General features: G+C 42.3%; 1 protein-coding gene across 1 annotated transcript in view; it reads right to left on the bottom strand.

Moving 5' to 3' along the window:
• BRINP2 (BMP/retinoic acid inducible neural specific 2) overlaps positions 1–20,232 on the bottom strand; it is a 364,502-nt gene that overhangs the window by 62,033 nt on the left and 282,237 nt on the right. The window contains exons 5-6 of the mRNA XM_069737795.1: positions 10,179–10,284; positions 2,714–2,950 (exon numbers count right to left, since the gene is read on the bottom strand). Coding sequence (XP_069593896.1) covers positions 2,714–2,950; positions 10,179–10,284 — 343 coding nt within the window. The remainder of the gene's footprint in view (positions 1–2,713; positions 2,951–10,178; positions 10,285–20,232) is intronic.

Genomic DNA, 20,232 nt, shown 5'->3' on the forward strand with positions numbered 1-20,232 from the left:
ACTACCTACATACTTACCTTCAGCTGTCTGTCCCCGGCGCTGTGCTTCTCTGCACTCCTCCTGCACCCTGTGTCAGCGCCGGCCAGCCGGAAAGCAGAGCGGTGACATCACCGCTGTGCTTTCCGGCTGACCGGCGCTGACAGTGCAGAGGAAAGCACAGCGCCGGAGGACAGACAGCTGAATGTAAGTATGTAGTGTTTGTTTTTTTAACGTTTACGCTGGTAACCAGGGTAAACATCAGGTTACTAAGCGTGGCCCTGCGCTTAGTAACCCGATGTTTACCCTGGTTACCGGGGACCTCGGGATCGTTGGTCGCTGGAGAGCTGTCTGTGTGACAGCTCTCCAGCGACCAAACAGCGACACTGCAGCAATCGACATCATTGTCAGTATCGCTGCAGCGTCGCTTAGTGTGACGGTACCTTCACAATGATATCGCTAGCGATCCGTCATGTTGCAGCGTCCTGGCTAGCGATATCGTTGTGTTTGACACGCAGCAGCGATCAGGATCCTGCTGTGATGTCGTTGGTCGCTGCAGAAAGTCCAGAACTTTATTTCGTCGCTGGACTCCCTGCAGACATCGCTGAATCGGCGTGTGTGACGCCGATTCAGCGATGTCTTCACTGGTAACCAGGGTAAACATCGGGTTACTAAGCGCAGGGCCGCGCTTAGTAACCTGATGTTTACCCTGGTTACCATCGTAAAAGTAAAAAAAACAAACACTACATACTTACCTTCAGCTGTCTGTCCCCGGCGCTCTGCTTCTCTGCACTCCTCCTGCATCCTGTGTCAGCGTCGGCCAGCCAGAAAGCAGAACAGTGACATCACCGCTCTGCTTTCTGGCCGCTGTGCTCACAGCCAGTACAGAGAAGCAGAGCGCCGGGGACAGACAGCTGTAGGTAAGTATGTAGTGTTTGTTTTTTTTACTTTTACGATGGTAACCATGGTAAATATCGGGTTACTAAGCGCGGCCCTGCGCTTAGTAACCCGATGTTTACCCTGGTTACCGGCATCGTTGGTCGCTGGAGAGCTGTCTGTGTGACAGCTCTTCAGCGACCAAACAGCCACGCTGCAGCGATCGACATCGTTGTCGGTATCGCTGTAGCGTCGCTTAGTCTACGTTCACACTAGCGTTATGCTAGTTTGCGTCGGGCGACGCAGCGTTTTTTTTTGTTGCATTGTGCGACGCATGCGTCTTTTTTGCCGCAAGCATCGGACCAAGAAAACGCAACAAGTTGCATTTTTCTTGCGTCCAAATTTCGGCAAAAACCGACGCATGCGTCGCAAAACGCAGCGTTTTTGCGTGCGTTTTGCTGCATTTTTGCGTGCGTTGTGCGTTGCGTCGCCGACGCAGCGGCGCACAACGCTAGTGTGAACGTAGCCTAAGTGTGAAGGTACCTCTAATCAGGTCATTCATCAACTCTGTGAATTGAATGTTTACCTACCCACATCTGGAGCCGGGCGGTTTTGGATCTCTTCAGTTTTGAGTTTTTTGAAGATGTGTGAATGCAGTCACAGGCATAAGTGATTTTTATTTTTGGAGCTCTTGTGCTTCTAAGACTCTGCTCGTATTAGACTCATAGTCGCTGGTAAAATGCATTTTTTTACAACATATTATATTTTTGATGCACGATTGCACAAAGGCGCCAATAAGTATAAAGTGTTGGAGGGAAAAGTCATTATCAATGTGTGTCAGGTTATATAATGCGAGAAAGAAAGAAGGAAAGAAAGAGAGAAAGAGAAAAATGTAAAGAATCAAAGAAGGAAGGAAAGAAGGAAGGAGAGAGAAGGAAAGAAGAAAAGAAGGATGGATAGAAGGAAGGAAGGAAAGAAAGAAGGAAGGAAATAAAGAAGGAAGGAAATAAAGAAAGAAGGAAAGCAGGTCAGAAGGAAGGAAAGAAAGAAAGGAGGAAAGAAAGAGGGAAAGAAAGAGAAAAATGTAAAGAATCAAAGAAGGAAGGAAAGAAGGAAGGAGAGAGAAGGAAAGAAGAAAAGAAGGAAGGAAAGAAGGAAGGAAGGAAAGAAAGAAGGAAGGAAACAAAGAAAGAAGGAAAGCAGGTGAGAAGGAAGGAAGGAAAGAAAGAAAAGCGGAAGGAAGGAAAGCAAGAAAGAAAGAAAGAAAGAGAAAGAAGGAAAGAAAAGAAAAGGAGAGAAGGTAAGAAGAAAGGAAACAAGGAAGAAAGGAAAGAAGGAAGGAAAGAAGGAAAGAAAGAAAGAAGGAAAGAAAGAAAGCAACATAAAAGGAAAGAAGGGAAGAAGGAAGGAAAGAAGGAAAAAACGAAGGAAAGAAAGAAGGAAGGAAAGAAGGCAGAAAAGAATGAAAGAAAGAATGAAAGAAGGAATGAAATAAAGAAAGGAGGAAAGAAATAAAGAAAAGGAGAAAAGGAAGGAAATGAGGAATGAAGGAAAGAAGGAGGTAATGAAGGAATGAAGAAAGCAAAGAAGAAAGGAAATAAGGAAGCAAAGAAGAAAGGAAAGAAGGAAAAAGAGAAAGAAGGAATGAAAGGAAAGAGGGAAAGAAGGAAAGACAGAAGAAGAGAAGAAAAGAAGGAAGGAAAGAAGGAAGCAAAGAAGAAAGGAAAGAAGGAAAAAGAGAAGGAAGAAGAGAAGAAAAGAAGGAAAGAAAGAAGGAAATCAAAAATAAAAACCTGCAGTAACTCTCATTATACCATAGTAATCTTTATTCGGGGGCGATGAGTGCTATTTATCCTCCTACCTGATTCCTCAAACTCTTTGTTCTGCCCGGTGGCCTGCTCCTGGGTCTGGGTGAGGCTCTTCTCCAGGATGTGAATGTCTTCTGCTGGACAGTTGCACTGCGGGTAGGCCACATCGCAGTGGCACCAGCACTCTCCTGCCTGGCACTCCATCCATCCCTGGGAGTTGCATGAAATGTAGGACAATGCAGCTCTGACAAATCTCACTCGTAAATACTGGGGAAGCAGTGCCTGTAACCCTGGGGATAGAAACACATATTCCCAATTAGTACCGCGCCGCACAGACAATGAATTTTTCTGATGTCTTATAGGTACACTTATCATGGTGGATGCATTTATCTCTATATAGTGGACGGGGCATTTATCTCCATATAGACCCTGCTGATTTTATTCCGGCAGTTCTTGGAAATCGTGTATGATTTTGGTCCCACAGCCATTGCTAATTAGCAGGCGCTGTAACTATTATTTATGGGCATCACCTATTACAACCAGGTGCACTCTTTGTACCTATTTCTGTCGACATATTAGAGCAATAGAGAACTCGATAGCTTGTCTCCGATTGGCTGCGGCCCAGAAACTTTGGTTAATTACAGCAGCTTGAACATCAATGTCTGATCTAACAAAGCAACCCTGGGAATATAATCTTGCTTCTATTTTAAGTATAAATAATAAATGCAAACACTACAAGTATTTTATTGGTAAACATCGGTGCATACAATAAATTGGATGTGATTGTGCATTCATGTCAGGTCCGCACTCGCCTGCAAGCAGCTCTTTGACAGGACTAAATTGTGTTGTGCCTATTTCCAAGTGCCCGGCGTCGGAGAGTGAAAGTATAAAATAAACCCAGAGACTCAAAAGAAAACACAAACTTTGGAGGGTGTTTTACAGCAACTGTTTTAGGTTAGAGGTCCCATATCGCTGGACCTCTGATCGCAGGCATGAGTAACAATGCAAAAAGTCCAAAATCTCTACAAGTTTCATTAATTTTTCAGGGATTCTTGTATCCTGGAATCACAGCTTGTTCTCAGTCTCACAAGAGATCTCTATGTTCTGGCTTGCAAACATTTCCTACCAAAAACCCTTTTAAGTCCCTTTCAAAAACTAAGCTACCGATGGTAACTATGCACAACATTGCACATATGCCAACCTATTGAAATTGCCTTCAACTGCGGCATTGTACTTCTGTTAAAAAAAAAACATACTTTTCGAGTTGACCTTAAAGGGAACCTGTCAGCAGGATTGTGCATAGTAACCTACAGACAGTGTCAGGTTGGCACCGTTATACTGATTAAAATGATACCTTGGTTGATAAAATCCGTCTTGTGGTTGTTGTTTAATCTTTATTTTGAGTTTTAAGTTAATGATATGCTCGTGCTCTGGGGCGGGCCTGTGGGGCGGGGCTGTGGGCGGAGCTTTATGTAGTGCTCTGATTAGGTATTCATGTGTATGACTTCTGACAGGTCACTGATCCATCACTGACCTGCCCCCTAGTTTACATAATGAATATACGTATATACTGGAAAAAAAAAACCTGCTGCAGACAGGCGCCAGCTACGGCGCTACGCATGTTTACTGTGTATGGAATTAATATGCTTCAGGTTATCCTGATATTCCTAAAAAAAAATCTGTTTGAAAATGACTCCCGCTGTGCCTGCATAGTAGCAGTTATAGGTAATCCGATAGCTGTTACTGCACAGGCACCGGGGGAACCATCTTGTTAGAGAAGGAAAAAAACTTCCTCCTCCAAGATGGCGCTGCCGGCGTCTGTGCAGTAGCAGCTACCTGGCACTGTCTGCAGGTTACTATGCACATTCCTGATGACAGGTTCCCTTTAAATGGAGGGTAAAGTAAAGGGCAAATCCGACCAATAAAGTCCCAGCGTGCCAGAAATGGTGAAACAAAAATAATGTTTATTAATATTTCTATAAATCAGGTGATATAATCAAGGATATCGAAACAAGATAGATAATTAAAAACAATGCAATAAAAAAATGGGACGCACACCCGGAATATGTGGACAAATATCCGAAGGAGAGGTTGGGAATCCAAATAAATGATGCATGTGATATTATAATGTTAGGTAATATTTAGCACCTATAAAATTAGTGTCAATTATTGACCAGCATAACACAGAGTAAAAAAGGAAAGTACAAATGCATAAAAAAAGTGATTGATTGTAACTAGGGCTGAGCGAAACGGATCGTTCATTTTCAAAAGTCGCCGACTTTTGGCAAAGTCGGGTTTCATGAAACCCGACCCGATCCCTGTGTGGGGTCGGCCATGCGGTACGCGACTTTCGTGCCAAAGTCGCGTTTCGTATGAGAGAGAGAGAGAGAGAGAGAGAGAGAAAAAAAAAAATCCCATTGACTTTGCATTGGGTTTCGTGTTTCGGTCGATCCCCGACTTTTCGCCATAATCGGCCGATTCCACTCGACTCGACTTTAGAGATAGTCGGGTTTCGCGAAACCTGACTCGACCCTAAAAAAGTAAAAGTCGCTCAACCCTAATTGTAACGACTATCATGCCATTAGTGGTAATGCATGGTAGTGAATAAGGGATCCATATTCTTATAAAATGCCGGTGCAGTGAGAAAGGGTGATGGACCCTGAGCTGAGGTGTATGTGTCGCGGCTGTGTCACAGTCACGACACACGCATGGAGAGCTTGTTTCTTGGGCTCTCCATGCATGTGCTGTGACACAGCCACGACACATGCAGCTGCGGCGCCAATTAGCTGATCGGCCGGCGCGATCCTCGGAGCCGGGTTCCCTCTGCAGCTTATTTGGCAAGCGCTATAGTTTGCCGAATAAGAGGGAACCTGAGCAAATTTGCTCATCTCTAGTGCTCAGCAATGAACATATAGTAAGTTCAATAGTTTTGTAGAACAAAATAAATAGCAGCATTCACCCGTGCATGGAATTCAGGGGACTTTATTTCCAGAAAGTTAAACATATCAGCCTGGTAGTGAATGGCATACTCCTACTTATGGACAACAGCGATTTCACGCCAAGTACGGTAAGTGATTTTTCCTAGTCCCTTGTTCCTGGTTAATACTATTCTTTTCTGCTCAGGAAGTAATATCATTGTAGAAGAATTTTTTTTCTTCTGCAACACTATTTCACATGACCCAATGTCACAAGAGTGCCGGGAGACCCGATGCCGACATCGTTTTAGCACTAAAACGACAAAAGGTCGGTGTTTAGAATAAAATCTTGGCAGCTTTATTACACTTTCATTAAAATCAGGTCACAAACAGGACAGTGTTCTGGTGTCGATGCGTTTCGACTTGAACAGTCTTAATTGCCATGATTAGGACTGTTCAAGTTGAAAAACATGTCAGCATCGGCTGCCAAAATTTTATCGGAGACGCCGGCCTTTTGTCGTTTTGTTGGATTCATTTGCCCGCTTCGAGGACCTCGCTGGACCTCCAAAACCTAACCAATTGTAGGTGAGCTCACGTAGTTTTCTGCTTATCGTTTTAACACCGCCGGTGCGTAAAGAATGAACTGTTCTTATTTTACTAGCGGAAAACGTGCAATCAAAATGAAGTTGTCAAAGTAGTGATCAACCCCTTAAAATGATTGCTCCATAAACAATGCATATCAGCGATACAAAGAATTGGTGAAAAATGTCTTATCTCTTGGGGTCTAACTAATGGGAACCCCACTGATCACAAGAACAGAAGAGCCAAAGTCCCATTTGTAAAAGAACCATTACTGAGCATGTGCAACCACTGTCTCATTCGCTATCATTAGACAGTTAATACAGCAATGGTCACACATGCTCAGTAACACTTCATGATCACAGTGGATTCTAGGACCCCATTCTCTTAGCTATCTTGTTCATAGGTGACAATTGTTTATGTGACAATCCTTTTAAGAAGTTGCGGAGGCACTTTGGGTAACAAGATTTATTGTACTTGTATAATTCTACATTGTCACTGGGTTTTTTTCTTATGGCCCTACAGGCCAAGTTTCCGTCAGGGAATACGTTGCAAAATGTAAAGTCTTGGTGTGAAAAAATACCTTGTTCTGACTGTCAAACTGATTACAAAAACTGGACTTTTATTCCCTTGTGTTACTAAATTTTCATTTATCTGCACCTGAATTTTATTAGGAAACTCCTGATATAGCTCCATGTCAACTCTCATAAAACATCATCTTCCCCAGCACCTTCTTATGTTCATAGAATCTCATTACATGGGATTCTGTTGAGCAGTTTCCATTTTTTATGATGCTCTCTGGTCTAGCAGTAATTATGCCGTTGCTGGATATCCTGGTATCGATTTCAGCCTGGGTTTTATAATGTAACCATTGTATACGATCATGGCTGGCTGTGATCTGTGGTGGCATCATTATGACAAATCGGAGTTTTCTCAACATGAAGATAGCTACTCCAGGATTTGCTTTCCTGTGGTCTTCAGATGGTCTACAGGTAGATCCTCTATATGCCAGCAAGTACCATAAACCCGAGTGAAAATAAGAATGCAATAAAGTGAGAAGCGAAATAAACAAATACCTTTATATTGGTAATTATAGGATGATGCATTTATAATGTAAATTCCATTAGTGTCAACTGCACTTCACATAACGAGCAGAAAATTGGATGTTCAATAAGCCATAGGGTAAAAGCAGACATTACAGTAAATGAACAGCAATGACGAGCTACTGAAGTACTAATACACAAGTATCTTGTAACTATAGAGGCAGCGTCTTGTGTGTGTACATGACTTATTGGTTACGTACCAGGGTTATATATATATATATATATATATATATATATATATATATATATATATACAGTAAAGTGGGTGTGGAAAGTATTCAGACCCCTTTAAATTGTTTCATTGCAGCCATTTGGTAAATTCAAACAAGTTCATTTTTTCTCATTATTGTACACTCTGCACCCCATCTTGACTGAAAAAAACCTGAAATGTAGAAATGTTTGCACATTTAATAAAAAAGAAAAACTAAAATATCCCCTGGTCATAAGTATTCAGACCCTTTGCTCAGTATTGAGTAGAAGCACCTTTTGAGCTAATACAGACACGAGTCTTCTTGAGAATGATGCAACAAGTTTTTACACCTGGATTTGGATATCCTCTGCCATTCTTCTTGCAGATCCTCTCCAGTTCTGTCAGGTTGGATGGTGAACATTGGTGGACGGCCATTTTTAGGTCTCTCCAGAGATGCTCAATTGGGTTTAGGTCAGGGCTCTGGCTGGGCCAGTGAAGAATGGTCACAGAGTTGTTCTGAAGCCATTCCTTTGATATTTTAGCTGTGTGCTTAGGGTCATTGTCTTGTTGGAAGGTGAACCTTCGGCCAAGTCTGAGGTCCAGAGCACTCTGGAAGAGGTTTTCATCCAGGATATCTCTGTACTTGGCCGCATTCATGTTTCCTTCAATGACAACCAGTCATCCTGTCCCTGCAACTGAAAAATGCCCCCATACCATGATGCTGCCACCACCATGTTTCACTGTTGGGATTGTATTGGGCAGGTGATAAGCAGTGCCTGGCTTTCTCCACACATACCGCTTAGTGATAGTGATAGTTGACATTGTGGAACTTTCTCCTATCTCCCTACTGCATCTCTGGAGCTCAGCCACAGTGATCTTGGAGTTTTTCTTTACCTCTCTCACCAAGGCTCTTCTCCCATGATTGCTTAAGGTACCGTCACACTAAGCGACACTGCAGCGATACCGACAACGATGTCGATCGCTGCAGCGTCGCTGTTTGGTCGCTGGAGAGCTGTCACACAGACAGCTCTCCAGCGACCAACGATCCCGAGGTCCCCGGTAACCAGGGTAAACATCGGGTTACTAAGCGCAGGGCCGCGCTTAGTAACCCAATGTTTACCCTGGTTACCAGCGTAAACGTTAAAAAAACAAACACTACATACTTACCTTCAGCTGTCTGTCCTCCGGCGCTCTGCTTTCCTCTGCACTGTCAGCGCCGGTCAGCCGGAAAGCAGAGCGGTGACGTCACCGCTGTGCTTTGCGGCGCTGACACAGGATGCAGGAGGAGTGCAGAGAAGCAGAGCGCCGGGGACAGACAGCTGAAGGTAAGTATGTAGTGTTTGTTTTTTTAACGTTTACGCTGGTAACCAGGGTAAACATCGGGTTACTGAGCGCGGCCCTGCGCTTAGTAACCCGATGTTTACCCTGGTTACCAGTGAAGACATCGCTGGATCAGTGTCACACACGCCGATCCAGCGATGTCAGCGGGAAGTCCAGCGACGAACAAAAGTTCTGGACCTTCCTCAGTGACCAACGATCTCCCAGCAGGGGCCTGATCATTGGTCGCTGTCACACATAATGATTTCCTTAACAATATAGTTGCTACGTCACAAAAAGCAATGATATTGTTAACGATATCGTTATGTGTGACGGTACCTTTAGTTTGGCTGGACGGCCATGTCTAGGAAGACTTCTGGTGGTCCCAAACTTCTTCCATTTAAGGATTATGGAGGACACTGTGCTCTTAGGAACTTGAGTACCGCAGAAATTTTATTGTAACCTTGGTCAGATCTGTGCCTTGCCACAATTTTGTCTCTGAGCTCCTTGGCCAGTTCCTTTGACCTCATGATTCTCATTTGGTCTGACATGCACTGTGAGCTGTGAGGTCTTATATAGACAGGTGTGCGCCTTTCCAAATAAAGTCCTATCAGTTTAATTAAACACAGCTGGACTCCAATGAAGGAGTAGAACCATCTCAAGGAGGATCACAAGGAAATAAACAGCATGTGACTTATATATGAGTGTCTGAGCAAAAGATCTGAATTCTTATGACCATGTGATTTTTCAGTTTTTTTTTATTACATTTGCAAAAATTTCTACATTTCTGTTTTTTTTTCAGTCAGGATGGGGTGCAGAGTGTACATTAATGAGAAAATAATGAACTTTTTTGAATTTACCAAATGGCTGCAATGAAACAAAGAGTGAAAAATTTAAAGGGGTCTGAATACTTTCCGTACCCACTGTAAACCACCCCAAAAATCAGATGGTGCTTGAAAGCTATGAGTCACGCAACTGCTATCCATTGTCCAATTGTTTGTTCCTTTCTTCATCCATGGTATTGATAGCATCCATCTCCAGCACCACATTTTGAAGGCATTGATTTTTCTCCTGCCTTGTTTCTTTATCGTCCAGGTTTCCCATCCATATACGTGATACATACAACATTAAGAACTGCACATGGCCGATGTGCCCTATGCCTCATCTGCTGCACCACCTGCTTCAATTGCTGGATTTTTTTTATATACATTTGGTCACTTTGCAATCAACAAAATGGTAAATCAACTGAATTCCTAGCGGCCGTCGGTAATTACATGTAGATTTGTTGGTTTTATAAAGATTCGCACAAGTGTTTTCGTTCTCGTATCTTCCAATTTCTTCTCGTTCCCCGCTGACAGCTGTTATCAGTGAAATAACGCGGATAATTCAGAAGCCAATATAATGTTATTCTTACCAAGAAGCTGCACTTTGCTCTCAGGACCCATCACCAAAACGGAACTGACAGAGTCCAGGTTGTCGTAGTTACTGCAGCCGAGGGGACCGGTCCTCGTCTCGGTTACCTATATAAATGGACACAAGCGTTACAAGCTGACAATTATAAAATTCAATTATTTTTCTTCCATTAAGGACATCAATGATTTGCTTTATCATCCAAATCCCTAACTATTTCACTTGTCTTGTGCCGGTGGCTGACATTGCTTTGACCTAAACACAAATTATGTATGCTTTTCCCAATAGATAAATCAAAGCTGTGGAAAATAAATGACTAATTTCCTATTCATTTTCAAATGGATGTGCAATGATGCCTTTTAATGGACTAGCTAGAATTTTTTTTTTCCGACATATTAAGATGTGCTGAATTTTTCCGTGTCTGCAAACGATGCACTCAGGGCTCCGGAAAGTAATGATTAATACTAACGTCACAAATAACAGTAAACGATGATACCAAGTGATACAAAAGGTGACACAAGTTCTTCTTTTAAGAGGTCACAAGGTCGAATAAGTGTAGGAATTCAATGCTGCTCCGCTAAACCTTCACCTCCACCTGCATGACCGTTCCTTCCCGTCAATCACATTGTAACATTATCAAAAATGGATTTTACTTTCTGATTGCGATTCTACCGAAAAGTCAGAGGAAAAACATGTTTTTATTTTAAGTCATACAAGGTAAATGCACTTCACAATGCTCCAAAGTTACAATAGTCCAACGTTCATACATAACCTGGGGAATGTAATCTAAGTTTTAACCTTTTAGTATTACTTTCCTAAAAGAAAATTCAGCAGGAAAAAGACGTATAAAAGAATCGCCGATTCCGCTGTAGGACCTTGACCTGAATGGTTTATAAAGTCCAACTCAATCAACATATTCCAATTATTCTTATCATTCCGTTCACCAATGCACAAAGTCATTTAGATAGATAATTTGGTTTTCATACAAGTGAAAAAACCATTGCAACCAGTAGTCATTGCTAGTTTTTGGTGTCTACGGATGCAAAAACAACTACATTATTGAAGGGGTTATCAGGGACGTTGGAGGTCTCTTGGCTATGGGGCTAAGAAATTACCAAAAGGTAGTTGCTAACTACCTGCCTGTTCTTCCCTGTAACAATCTGCGTTGGGTCAGAGCGGTCACGGACTGCTCTTGCTAGAGAGTTTTCTGTTAACGGTGACATCGTGTTGAAAGAGCAACTTCTTCTTTTCCACAATGCTCTGTCCATGGGGCATCAAAACAGATAACATGCTGAATGACAACCAGCTCCCCGCAACCTATCTGCAGGGAGCTGGCTCTCAATCAGCATGATGTGGGGAGTGACATCTCGTCAACAGAGCAGGCCATAAGAGAAAGAGCTCCTCTATTGAGGTGAGATCAAATGAAGCCAGATAATCACAGCCTAAGCTAGAACAAATCATCTCATGGCAAAACAAGTAGGTAGCCAGCAATTAGCCCCATAGCCAAAAAAAACCAAAGTCCCCAATAATCCTTTAAAAAGGGAATCTGCTATGTAAAAAAAAGCTATTAACCTGCAGATATGGGTTTAATCTGCAGGTTAATAGCATTTTAAAGCTGCCTGGCACCATCAATGATGGCCCGCTGCCGGGAGGAAATAAACATAATTCCCCCGGCAGCCTCAAACTTGCCATCACAGGGGCAGGCCAGGGTGGCTTCAGTCGTTATACACTGAGCGCTGACTAAAGTCATGCCAGCCAACCCCCATGGCTGGAAGCCGTAGGCTGCTGCGAGAAATAAAGCTCATTTCCTCCTGGCAGTGGAACTCTCAGTAGGAAAGCCGGACAGCTTCAGAACGCTATTAACCTGCAGTTTAACCCCATATCTGCAGGTTATTAGGTTTCTTACATGACAAGTTCCTTTTAAGGAGCAATTCCTGACAACATACTCAATATATATTGTTTTCCATAGGTCCATGTCTCTTGGCAAAATGTACCTGCTGAAGATGTGTACTTTGGTGCCAGATATCTTTATGTAAAATCTAATGGCAAAGATGCCAATTGTTTGGAGCTTAATGATATTCATTTTGATTGTGCTTAAATATTAGTTCAAAATGAAAAAAATGAATACAGCTCGGCATGAATGGGCTGTGTTCACACGTATTCACACTTTTTTAACACATACTGTTATTCCAGTTGTAGTAAACAGCTGCAGGCTTATGTTTGAGAAATGTGTTGAGCAGACAGCAGATGGTGCTGTGTTAATTATTGCTGCTAATTCTGTACTGTGTGACCTCTCAGGTTTGTTTGTTTTTGTTATTTTCCCCTGTAACTCCTCCATATTGTGAAGATGCAGATGACAGTTGTTGTATATCCCAAGTAAAACAGTTAATTCTCCCTCAATGTCTGAGTTTTGAATGATTCTGATGGAAGCTGAAAATCTGTTATGTGACCAGCTTCAAGCACATCACAGTTTGGTGAACAGACTGATACAATGAAACAATCTATCTTTCTGGAGGAAGCAGAATACAGGCGCTGGACAGAGAAGCCTCATGCGCCCATGTACAGCAAAAATAGATGGAATATATCCATTTCAGCAAAAGACGTGTTGTATTTTGCCAGTCAAGAAGGTGGATTGCTATTAGCTACAATATCAAGATGAAAAGTGTCTTATCTTGGTTGGAAACATGGTGATAGCCGTTGCCAAAATTAATAAGCATTTCTATAATCTTAACATAGTTAAGAAGCAAGCAAAGCATGACACACATCAACACAATGTCTGTGTCACACACATCCAGAAAACATTAAAGAACTGCACAAAGGAGAACCTAACAGCGTTAGGAACTCATTATTATAAAATTCAATTATTTTTCTTATAGTGTTCCCATGTCCAGATACTGTCAGATGTTCATGTTGCTTGAAATCCAAGGCGACAAGAGAACCACTTCGTGAAGAGAATCATTCCAGAACTTCATGACCACTTGACCACACAGTATCAATTGTGACGGGTATAGAATTCTAAATCCCAGGGCCCGGAGAGTTACTACTAGCAACAGTGTTACTTTCTCAGAGGAACTAAGAGGTATTGTTATGACATCACTGGAAATAAGAACATAAGAGACAACTGGAAGAGATCAGACTATTTCTCAAACAATGGTTTAAGTCATAGCAAGTCCAAGCCCTACAAGTGGGCAGATACAACTGAACACGAAAAAGAACGAAGACATTCAATAAATAAGATTAAGGATAAACCATCTGTGCGAATCTCATACGAGGCATGTGAAGTCAGTATATGAGCGCACATCTTGGGAAGACATACTGTATCTAATCTCTCAGGAGGTAGAACCTATCAATAAATAAAGGCTGCATGGGAAGGAAAACAGAAATGTAACAGTAATTTTCAACTCTATGCAGCAATCATTGACTACTATAAAAGACACAGGTAATACCGAACAACATATATCAACATATGACCCATAATTTTTTGCATTTTATCTTATTATGAACTGTGCACAGTTTAGGGAGTGTCATGCCTGCACTGGCTACAATCCGATATATTCCTTTTTTCTGCTATTCGATTTTTTATATATCACTGTAGTATAGATCCATTTTATTTAGATTCACAGTGTGAAGCCCATAGACTGCTGTGGACCCATACCAAACCCCGTTTACATCTAATTTTTTATTTTGGTATATTTTATTTTTATGGATTTACAGTGGGGCAAAAAGTATTTAGTCAGTCAGCAATAGTGCAAGTTCCACCACTTAAAAAGATGAGAGGCGTCTGTAATTTACATCATAGGTAGACCTCAACTATGGGAGACAAACTGAGAAAAAAAAATCCAGAAAATCACATTGTCTGTTTTTTTAACATTTTATTTGCATATTATGGTGGAAAATAAGTATTTGGTCAGAAACAAACAATCAAGATTTCTGGCTCTCACAGACCTGTAACTTCTTCTTTAAGAGTCTCCTCTTTCCTCCACTCATTACCTGTAGTAATGGCACCTGTTTAAACTTGTTATCAGTATAAAAAGATACCTGTTCACACCCTCAAACAGTCTGACTCCAAACTCCACTATGGTGAAGACCAAAGAGCTGTCAAAGGACACCAGAAACACAATTGTAGCCCTGCACCAGGCTGGGAAGACTGAATCTGCAATAGCCAACCAGCTTGGAGTGAAGAAATCAAGAGTGGGAGCAATAATTAGAAAATGGAAGACATACAAGACCACTGATAATCTCCCTCGATCTGGGGCTCCACACAAAATCCCACCCCGTGGGGTCAGAATGATCACAAGAACGGTGAGCAAAAATCCCAGAACCACGCGGGGGGACCTAGTGAATGAACTGCAGAGAGCTGGGACCAATGTAACAAGGCCTACCATAAGTAACACACTAAGCCACCATGGACTCAGATCCTGCAGTGCCAGACGTGTCCCACTGATTAAGCCAGTACATGTCCGGGCCCGTCTGAAGTTTGCTAGAGAGCATTTGGATGATCGAGAGGAGTTTTGGGAGAATGTCCTATGGTCTGATGAAACCAAACTGGAACTGTTTGGTAGAAACACAACTTGTCGTGTTTGGAGGAAAAAGAATACTGAGTTGCATCCATCAAACACCATACCTACTGTAAAGCATGGTGGTGGAAACATCATGCTTTGGGGCTGTTTCTCTGCAAAGGGGCCAGGACGACTGATCCGGGTACATGAAAGAATGAATGGGGCCATGTATCGTGAGATTTTGAGTGCAAACCTCCTTCCATCAGCATGGGCATTGAAGATGAAACGTGGCTGGGTCTTTCAACATGACAATGATCCAAAGCACACCGCTAGGGCAACGAAGGAGTGGCTTCGTAAGAAGCATTTCAAGGTCCTGGAGTGGCCTAGCCAGTCTCCGGATCTCAACCCTATAGAAAACCTTTGGAGGGAGTTGAAAGTCCGTGTTGCCAAGCGAAAAGCCAAAAACATCACTGCTCTAGAGGAGATCTGCATGGAGGAATGGGCCAACATACCAACAACAGTGTGTGGCAACCTTGTGAAGACTTACAGAAAACGTTTGACCTCTGTCATTGCCAACAAAGGATATATTACAAAGTATTGAGATGAAATTTTGTTTCTGACCAAATACTTATTTTCCACCATAATATGCAAATAAAATGTTAAAAAAACAGACAATGTGATTTTCTGGCTTTTTTTTTTTCTGTTTGTCTCCCATAGTTGAGGTCTACCTATGATGTAAATTACAGACGCCTCTCATCTTTTTAAGTGGTGGAACTTGCACTATTGCTGACTGACTAAATACTTTTTTGCCCCACTGTACATGGAATCCATTAAACTAAAGGCATGGTCCATTGCATGCCATTGTATGGAGTTTTCATTAGTTTTCAGAAAGGCCACTATAGAGGCTAGCTATGGGTTCTTACTACAAATGCAATGGATCCTAAGCTCTAATAAAAAAACAATTTCACCTCTTCACAATACACAGTAAATAAGTGTATGAACTCTCAGGGTTTGGATGCTGAAACCCACAATAATCCTGACACAGGAAGGAAGGCAAGCTCCCCGGTCAGAATGGAGCAGTAGTGGGCACGTACATCTACCCCTATAGACATTTAATGGAGCAGTGGTCATACATTCTCAAAACCATTCACGCAGAGGATTTTAAAACACATATTTTGTGTAATAGGCAGGCATCTTAACAGTTGGACCCCCAGCAATCATACATTTGTTACCTATTTCCCTTGAAGATGTTTTCTGAGCTTGAGCCACATTTTTACAGTCACTCTATGGGACTGCAGGGTTGCAAATCCTGCCAGTGTATATTATGCCCAGTGCCAAGATACACTTCAATTCATATGACTGCCAGGATATGATCTGCATAGGCATAATTACCTGCCAAGCAGTGATAAAATGGAATCGAGTGATGATCTTGCATGCATTTGATGAAGTGAGTGTGTGAATGCATGCATGGCCAACGCTCTATTCCACCAAGGCATTTCAGAGACCGATTGTCAGAATCAGTGGGGGTTCCAACGGTGGGACCCCCTGAAATCAGCAAGTTATCATCTATCCTGTTGATAGCTTGCTTAGGTGAGAATAAGCCTTTATCGCCAAGAAGCTTCAAGTGATGCCGCCTCCGCACTGTGTGTTCCTAGCGGCTGATATTTCTTTGCTAAAAGAATTTCGGAAGACTACCGGTTTTACTACAGTTGAGTAACTATAAATACAGTTGCCAATTAGATGCATGCTCTAAACTTGAAAGACAAGAATAATAAAGTGTAAAATAAGACGATGCCACTCACCTCCCTGCAATGCATATATACAGTTGTACTAGTTCTAGACAACACTTAATGGAAGTGCAACATTAAGAACAATGATGAATCTGACTTACTGTCATCCTTAAAAGTTGTAAGGCATTCATATTTACACCGAACAATAAGATGTACGTATCCATGTTTTAAGCTTTTGTTCCCTTTCTATCCATACAGTTTACTGAATAGAAAGAATATTGCCATGGAAATCTGCGTGATGATTGAAGATGATGGAAGCACTAATCCTGTTGCTACGAAACTTGTACAAATGATGCTTTTAGTCTGAGGATGTGAGCAATGCAGATAAATAGGAAAGAAGTTAAGCTTTGTAAAGTTATGAGGTTTTTGCGAAAGTGTGCTAAATGTCACATCCTACTGTTCATCTGGAAGTCAGTGGAAATGGGGTGAAATATTAATTAAGATGTACGACTTTATTTATCTTGATATGGAAAATATGGGAAGGGGTGATTTGCATCCACTCCCAAATCTTACTTATTTTTGTCATCATAGGATCATCTGACTGAGCTTCTTTGTAGGACAATCTTAGCACCTGCATAGATTTGCGTAAAGCGTCTAACTGTCCTCTATACAAGGCTGACCTTAAAAAGGGCTTTCCAGGCAGATAAGTCATCGATATCAGATACGTGGCATTCTCTAACGTGCTACACCAACAATTATGTCTTTTTTGGGTTCTGTGAAAGTGAAATGAATGAGAACAGATCTGCAGAACCCAAGAACAACTACCAGCCGCGTAAAGAGCTGTGATGTCCCAGCTCTGTATCCTGGTTACTTCTGACCATAGCAGGATCTGATATTGATGACATTTCCTAAAGGCCAATCCACACATCAGATAAAAGTTCACCCAACTGTCCAATTTTGGTGGGGTCAGCCAACCACATAATGTTTATTGGGGCCATATGACTTTCCCCCAGACAGATGATATCAAGATGATGAGAAATTAATTTCAATGACTGATCCTTTTTTGTTTGATTATGGGGGAATTTGGAGAGATTGCAGTTGGCCGAGCAATCACTCTGCAAATAACCATCTAATGTGTATGGGGGCCTTAAGGTCTTCCCGGACCAGTTAAAGGCAGAATCACGTGTGCGCTGGGACCTTTATTTGTTATTGGCCCTGATGGTTGGAAACCCAGCTGGAATGGTACTAATACAAAACTTCACATGAAACTCACACGATACCCAGATGGAACAAGCACCATAATAAAACATAGTGAAAATGTAGGCACTATAAGGAACTTCACAAGTGCACTTTGTGCATACAAAGACCATGACAATTGGTACAGACTTTTCTTATGGTTTGGTTCTGAATCTTTAAAGGGTTTGTCCAAGCTTGAGGTTCAAGTCTGCAGTCACTTTATGTGACTGCAGACTTGTGAATCTTCACAGAGTGCACAGTACACGCTGTCAGGATTTTCCAGTGCCAATTTGCATAGATGCGGTCACGTGGCAACGAAACGTGCGCAGACTTGCTCAATACACTTGTATTGAGCAAGGCTGAACATGTCTAGTCAGAATGCAAATCGTAGTTGTAGTCACATCACCACCCACTGTTAGGGCTAGCGGAACACACCAAATAATTAGAGAAAAGGAATAAGGTGCGCTCGCAGCTCGGGGTCCACCATGCAAAGATGGAACCTGCTGCTAAGCAATGACGGACTATATGGCGGTACAATGAGGATACACACACGGGGAGCTTCACCCTGCGTGAAAGAAGCGAACCCTGTTGCGTCACAGGGCCGCAGTACCGCACGTAACAGAAATAATAAATAAGTAGCACGAGAGTGGATGCGATGCCGCACTGGCGGACACCACTAACCACCCAGACTTGGGTTTGGAAAGCGCGGTGATAGCGCACGGTGCCACACTGGTGGTCACAGCAATAGACGCTGTTTGTGTACCAGTGTTGGTTACAAGTCGGGCGCTAGATTAAAATCCTCCTCCTTACGCGAGCATTCAAACACAAGGGAGGGGATGATTAAAGAGCGACTTTCACTCACAACACACACATAAACATGTGTATACTAGCACATGGTCGTACGGCCATGCGAACCTTTTATAGCTGCATCACGTTCAGGACCTTCCTAGAGGACCAATAAGAACTGCTACAGTAACTGAGCAGCTTCAGGACCTTCCTAGAGGACCAATAGGAGCTACTGCAGTACCTGAACATGTGACCCCAGACCTCCACTGAAAGGTCTTCCTTTGGGCATGCTCAGAAGTTGAAAAGCAGGACTTAGTCCCACAGACGTCTGTTCGCCGCTGATCAGTACAGGCTACAATGGCAGATCCTGGAAGGGCAGCAGTAACCCTTTGGACAGAATCAGATTGAGCGAGACGCTGGGACCAACGTCTCAGCTCAGCAGACTCCACTGCGGCTGATGCAGAATGAAAGACCACAGCAGACATGGTTCGAGATTCCCCCTGTGCAGCGGCGGGAACTCGACTCCTAACACCCACTCCTGGCACCAATGCCAGTGAATCCCGATAGCGGGCACTGTGCGCACTGTGATTATTCACAAGTCTGCATGTAGAGTGACTGCAAACTTGAACCACAGGCCTGCACAACCCCTTTACCGCCCCAATTTGCATTGTGTGTTTCCCCAATTGCTGGAAAAAGGCAACTCAGAGCCTGAGAGCTACAAGCTACAGACTTGCAGCAACCTGTCAGAAATGGCTTTTGCAATTATACAGTACATGTGCGCTCTACTTACAGATTGCTGCATTAAAGTACGACAACTAAGCACCGTGTAATCATGCACTTCATCAATGAATGCTTAACTTCAGGGCGTTGCTGCTTCGTCATAGGCACAAGACTGCAAGCTGCGGACATTATACTTGATTGCGCGCATGTAAATAGCATTAGAAAATTTCCCAAAAGAAAGAAACAGAAATAGTCCAATTAAATTAGTTCCTTTAATGGTGCATTTTTTAAAAACTTTTTTTGTTAAACAGGGTTCTCAATCATTACCACTAAGTTACATTTAGAAAACAACAAAGGCATAAAATTAAATTAATATCAGGGCACGGCGGCTATTCATACCCTACAGAGCCACGGTGGAATACAACAGCTCTGTGTTTTGCAGAAGAGAAGGTGATCTTTCTCATTGGAGTAGTTAAATACACAAGGAAACAAGTGTGGTTATTATTCGTGCGCATTAGGGATTGCAGCATTAGCAACATGAATAATTTAATGAAAGTAATAAACACAATAAAAAATGCACTGAGAACCTAATATTAAAATACCTAAATGGTTTTCTATCTAAAACTGGAAAATTAACCATTTACTGACTGTGGGTAAAACACAATGATGTGTTAGACTTATTCTAGTCTGATTTGTAAATTAATTCCTAATAAAATTAAAATTCCGGACCATTTTTTTTTTTAACCCTGCATTTTACTGCCCCTCTGTTATTCCTCCTGTAGATGAACTTGGTGTTACTGCTCCTCTTATCAATGGTGCATGTCCAATCAGAGAAGTCATATATTGCATTAAAGGCACCAATCTGGGTTTTTTTTATTTCACCTCTGGAGTGGTGCTTAAAATCCAAGTCCTCTTGCCCCTTTTCGGATAATCACCTCCTGGCGTTTTCATATGTTTTCACCGCCAGTGTTTCATGGCGCGCGTCGGAGGTCACTAATCAATGTAAGCCTATGGGAGCCTTATTTTGGCTCTTATAAACTTGATTTGTGAGCTTGTGACGCAGCTTCTGACCTCTGGCCAAGATGGC

Source organism: Ranitomeya imitator, chromosome 8, assembly GCF_032444005.1.
Source record: "Ranitomeya imitator isolate aRanImi1 chromosome 8, aRanImi1.pri, whole genome shotgun sequence".
Lineage (NCBI taxonomy): Eukaryota > Metazoa > Chordata > Amphibia > Anura > Dendrobatidae > Ranitomeya > Ranitomeya imitator.